A 6,000-nucleotide genomic window follows, 5' to 3' on the forward strand; every position below is an offset into this window, starting at 1 on the left:
GGAAAATTAGCAATTTTGAGGGAACTGGTCGGCAGCAGAACGTCCGCTAAAGTATCATTAGACACATAAATATGGCACCCGGTGTCGAGAAGGAAATAACAATCATCCGTCTAGCGAAGCTCTTTCATATCAAAGTCTATATCCATTAACTACAGGCCGCATTGATATCAGTCTGGGATGGATACAGGTTTAATTGTAGGTGCCGGCGAGCTCCATTCACACACACACAGATGATCACACAGAGACACATCGACACACACAGCAGCAGAGCACCTTAACATCCTCCGGTGTCTCACCTTAGCTCCAGGTGCTCCTGTTATGTGGTCAAGCAGGTTCGAGGGGAGAAACAGACCACAGTTAGCGAGTGAATAAACAATCCATGAAGGTAGCACAGTATTTCCCCTGACAGAGAGTCTGCAAGTGCTGATGGCTAATTGCACCGTCCTAATTTGAACTACTCTGAAGACCACCACCAAATCACGTTTGTGGTACCCGAAGAGCCCATCAGGATTGGAAAAAAAAAGTGTTGGTTGAATCACCATCTTAAAGCAGAAGCAAAGTGGCTGCAGGTAAAAAGCAAAAGCACTGGAATAGCTTGCCCAGGGTTAATCCATATAGAACATCAAATCTTGTGTTTATGGCATTTTTGCAGCTCATAGTGTTATAATAAGCATCAGTAAATGGCATGTTGTCAATTTGTGAGACTGCATATTTTTTCTGCAGGGCTGAGTATCGATCATGTTTCACCTGATCTTTCTAGTTAAAATACAAAACCTCCATCTTGACTCCTTACTTTGAGGAAAAACAAGTGTTTTTTTCTACAAACCCTATTTCCAAATCCTTTGCCTCAGTGAAATAGACTGAAATTTGAAAAATGTGGATTGAAATCAGATCTAAAAATAAGTCCACAAGATGATGAATTTTCAATTCCGACTTTCATGACTGGATACATCATGTAAAAGCAGTATAAAAATGTATATATGTTCGACATCCAGCCCTATTTATAGATAGTTACTAACTTAAAGTGGTGCTGTACATGTTGCCTATATCTTACTAAGCACTTCATTTAGCCTTAAATGAAAGAAAAGCATTTAATAAAGTACTTGAAACCACAAGCATGCATTGCAAACAGTGACACTTCTGATTTCACTCATGCTCCTCAACTGACTTTGTTTACATTTCCAAAGCTGGCCGACGGGGCTCCTTGTCTATCAGGAGGCCACATTTAAATGTGGTGAATAGCTCCTTCAAGAAGTCTCAGCGGAGAGTGTCACAGTTTTTCTTGCCATCAGATCTGCAGAAATCCGCAGAGAGGATATAGAGTAGAAATGCGAGGCCGTGTCTGCTCGACTGAGGTATTTCCTTAATGACTCCCACATGTTTTCATGATACTCTGGGAAGGAGAGAGTATTCAAACAAGATGGGGCCAAGGTGAGCCAGCGATGGAAAAATGACGTTGAGGTAGCATTTCACTGAAATCTGCTCAGAAGCATCACTGCTCCCGTTTTATCTCATCATTTGTTTGCTTTGGGGACAAAACGGTGTATTGAAATCAAAGGCTGACCTGATTTTAGAGAATAAACTGTCCAGCCTTTGATTCATACCAAACTGTCCGTGGGTTGCTTTTCTCCCCGAACCAAACAACATGATCTCGTGAAGAGTAATTTATTTATGAGAGGTGTGAGATAAATAAATTACAACCAATGGGCGGAGACTGGTCAGCTGCGCAGATGGGGCAACACTCTCCAAATGGGATTTCAGGTTTGGGGCAGTCTTTTAGCTCCTCGCAGACAATTTCATCACACAGGACGGTTCCAGTGTCACACACACAGATGCGACAAGGCTCTGGCTTCCAGACGTCCTTGTCGCTATAGCGCTGTCCGTCTTGCATACAGCTAGAAACATCTTCCTCTGTGTTTGAGGTCATAGGCAGGTAGATGGCGGTAGGGAAAAAAGGAGATTATGCATCAGGTATGACAACATGTTACTAATACACAACAACGTTTGTATTTAATGAGATATAAAGCAGACTTGTCCAAGTGGGAAACACATTTTCAGTGCATTAACAGGTAATCGAAAGTGTTGATACTATAAAAAAGATGTTGAAATTCTTGAATGTAGACAAAAAATAACTAAAAAAACATTTGAATCTGATATTTCTTTCAGCGGGTGAGCTGTGTAGATGCTAACAGAAGAAACTCAAATTGTGGCCATCTACCTTTTATAGCGAATGACAAACAACACAAATTATGCCTAACAATAATAACTTTGATTAATGATCATTCCTCCCATTACTTTCTTGAAAAACTGACTGAATAGATTGGCCTGTAAAATGCCAGAAAATAGTGAAAAAAGTGCTTTATAATATCCCAAAGCCCAAGTAAGTGATATTCAGTTACTACAAATTCAGTTTACTCTCATGCATGACAAAGAAAAGCAACAATCTTCACATTTCAGATGCAAATATTTGGAAGATTCTGTTAACCAAGTCACTGAAGCCAGTAATTGATCACCAGATTACTTGCTGATTAACTTTTTGTCGACTGTCTCGCAGATTATTCGACGAACTGTAACAGCTCGACTCCAAATAAAGCACAACTCTCCAGATCTGAATCTTGCTGTTGCACCTCTGCTGCACTCCCACCCCCAGTCTTCTCCTATTTCCTCTCTCTCTCTGTCCACATGTCTGTACACAACCAAATAAAGGCTAGAATGTTCCAAAAGTAATCTTAAAACGCAGAACATATCTAGTGCCATCCTTCCATTAATCAATAACCAACAATGAGTCTACATGCAAAACCATTGCAACCTATCAGGTAGCCACAGGATGGCAGTGTAACACAACAGGATCACAGTGCGGCTGAGCAACACCTGCAGGAAACCTCCAATAACTTCACAGGAGCTGGAGACCCTGCACCTAAATTCCTCCACAAGTTAAATATAGGGCGAGTTTACATTGCGGGAGACTCCCTGATTTACTGCAAAGGGGAGGGGGGGTGAGACAGACTTTGCATTCAGTAAATGAAAAATGTTTGGATTTTTTTCTGACCACAGGGTGCATGAGCGCCGAACGTGATGGAGGAGGGGCATGTTTCAATACAGGTACTGTACTTGGTCTAAATCGCACCACTCAAAGAAATGCAACAATGAACTCAGTAATTAACCATATTCCTGTTTGTTTTTTTTTGTTTTTTTTGTTTTTTTTTTCAGTCTGGCAGCTCACAGACAAAAGTCAACAGCAGGCCAAACAGTTGCTCAAAGAAATGCTCTGATTGGAGCCAGTGAACCTGGACCGAGGGGTGAAAGCGGTCGACGCACCACAAGAAAGAAAGGCCTCGGGGATACGGGCTGCTGAGAGTGTGAGAGGAGAAGGTGCAAGTACAGTAGCTATATTTACCTTTGAGCGCTGCTTAAGTCTAGGCAACCTAGCGGACCTCAGCGGCTATGAATGAGGTCTTTCTGGAAAGGCACAGAGTGGGCAATTCACAAAGTATTGCCTTGTATAAACACGGGGCGCATTTTTAAACCCCATCTGGAAGCCATAGCTGTGTCAGATGCCAATTCAAACACATCAGAGAAAAGAAAATGGTCAGCTTTCAGGCACATACCTTTGCGGTTTTTGACATTTAGTTTCACGGGCCTGGACGGTCTATCAAAGGAACGCACCTGTCCCTTTCATTGACTCAGATACGTAAGATTCCCCAGATATGTTTGGGACAAGGGGCTCTTCTGTAGACCAGAGAGCTGATAGAAGGCTGGCTTTACGCCACGGAGGATAATTTGCACGTCTCCTCTCCCATATGTTGGCAGCCGTGCTGTTTTACCGGGGAGGAAAAATGAACAAAAGTGAAGCCAGGTGGAGGACAGTCGAGTCAACTCTGCTCTCAGTGTATTTAGCAACTTTGAGCCCTCTTCTATCTCTGTCTGATTGGCTTTGTGACCTCTTTGCCTACATGACCCCTGTCCCCTCTGAGGGCCACTGAGCCTGCTGTGCCGGGGTCACACGCCAAGACCTCTTTGCCACTTTGGCGTCTCCCAGAAAAATGCAGCAGAAAAGAAGGGCTTGCATTATATCCAAGGGCGCTATTTCTCTGAAAGGGTAACCTGAGACTTCCAATTGCTTCGGTGTGAGTATTTCCGCCCTTTTTTCCCCCCACATTCATCTGTGAAATACACCCATTCTTTGCTTTAAAAGCTTGAAAAGGCTTGACCTATTGTATACTGAGAAAGGCTCGCGGACTCGCAATAAAAATTCCCCCGTCTTATATTTTTCCAATCACCTCTCTCTTGCACCTTGGCTCTGTCACTTTCTGGGCTGACTGTCACTGCGTATGGGTAATCTTCTAAGCAGATGGAAAGCCTGAAATCATATGGAACATTATTTCTGGCCCCAGTCTGCTGGCATACCTTCACTCTCCTGTGGATACTAAAATCAATACCGATGATGAACAATCCCCCCCCCCCCCCAAAAAAAAACTGTGGAGACAGTAGAGAGTCTGCAGGTATGGAGATGACTGTAGGAGCCGTGTGATTACGATTTTATGGAAATTTGGGTTATCAGCACACCTTTCCGCCTCAACAAGCCAGGATTCGCCTGGATGCCCTCTGACAGCAATGGAATGTGAACACTTTTCACCAAAGGCCCTTGAGCCTGACCACCTTTCACTTCTTGCCCATCCCCTCCTCCCCCCACCCCCTCACCCCCTGTATTAAGTGAATCTGCAGTTTAAAGGAGAGCCTGTCAAGGCCGCTAAAGCACCCACAGGTGTCCAGCGGCTTAATTTAGGAAAGAAGGGGGAGGTAGAGCTCCAGGGCAGGGGATCCATATCTGAATCTTACCGTCTGATTTTCACCTTCCAAAGAATATCCACCAATCTAAACTTCAACTAGACTGAATGAATGCTAAAAAAAAAACAAAACTTAAATGGTGTCTTCACAAAAGCAAGAAGCAGAAAAAAAACAGCTCCTGCTCTCTGCGCGTTATTTCTGCGTAAACGTGCCACCTCTCTCCATCCATTGCATCACTTTTACGCACCTCCACAACTCTGATACACTCACTTTTATCACACCTTACAGATACTTTCGGATCAGCACTCTCTGTAGACAGAAGGTCCGCAGATACCAGCACTTGGGTAACTTTTTTAACGAGTCTCCAAACAATCAGGAAACTTTCTGTGCGTAAAAGTTGCGAAGGGGATAACCAAACCTCTCCAAGCACCAGAAGTTGAGACGATGGACAGAGACGCTTGGGGTTTTTTTTTGGACACCTGCTCTCTTTATGCACCTTATGACAACTTTTTCTTCACATCTCTTTGAGATAAATAAAAAAAAAACACTTACGGTCGTCCTCCTGACATCTCACAACGGCTAATAGACAGACTTGGGTTGCTACAAGTAGCAGTACAGTCCTGGAATCCATAGAGCTGAACATGTCTAAATATTAGACATGCAGGGCCCACAGGGGAGAAACAAGGGTGCGAAGGGAGCGGTGGCTTCTCTTCAGTATTTGGTGTGTGTGTGTGTGTCCCCCGGTTACAAAAGCCGAACCATTCGAAATTCACCCGTCCCGAGGAAAAAAAAAACAAAAAACCCGATGGGGGGAATCCAGCGGCAGGACCCGGACCTGCAGCAGAAACTCAGCACCGACCGCTTCAGGCCAGACGCTGTAGTTTTATGTCCCCGTTGCCTTCAATGAATCTTCGTATATTCCCAAATATCAGGCCGGCCCCTTGCCCCCCGTCAGGCTGTAATCTGAGCCCTGCTTCCCTCCCATTCTGTCTCCCAGGTTTTTATTATTCCAGTCCCAGACCACTCCTTTCCACACGTGCTGCTACTGAACCAAAAAGAAAAAAAAAAAAGAAGAAACTTTTCCCCCCCAACTTTGGTGCCCTCCCACTTTCTCACCCCCGCCTCGTTCATCGAAAGCATAGCGATGTCAGGATCACTTCGTCACGCTGATGGAAGGAGTTTCTTCATTGTGTGTCATGGGACCTGTGCATG

General features: G+C 44.2%; 1 protein-coding gene across 2 annotated transcripts in view; it reads right to left on the minus strand.

The window, feature by feature from the left end:
- The window catches only part of col2a1b (collagen, type II, alpha 1b), a 50,038-nt gene extending 44,305 nt beyond the window's left edge, over window positions 1-5,733 (minus strand). The window contains exons 1-3 of one of the 2 annotated variants that reach the window (XM_037101515.1): window positions 5,341-5,733; window positions 1,702-1,911; window positions 297-313 (exon numbers count right to left, since the gene is read on the minus strand). In XM_037101515.1, coding sequence (XP_036957410.1) covers window positions 297-313; window positions 1,702-1,911; window positions 5,341-5,431 — 318 coding nt within the window. In that variant the 5' untranslated portion in view covers window positions 5,432-5,733. The remainder of the gene's footprint in view (window positions 1-296; window positions 314-1,701; window positions 1,912-5,340) is intronic. The other variant, XM_037101516.1, reaches the window with a different exon arrangement.
- Between the last annotated feature and the right edge of the window lie 267 nt (window positions 5,734-6,000).

This window comes from Acanthopagrus latus, chromosome 6 (assembly GCF_904848185.1).
Source record: "Acanthopagrus latus isolate v.2019 chromosome 6, fAcaLat1.1, whole genome shotgun sequence".
NCBI classification, from domain to species: domain Eukaryota; kingdom Metazoa; phylum Chordata; class Actinopteri; order Spariformes; family Sparidae; genus Acanthopagrus; species Acanthopagrus latus.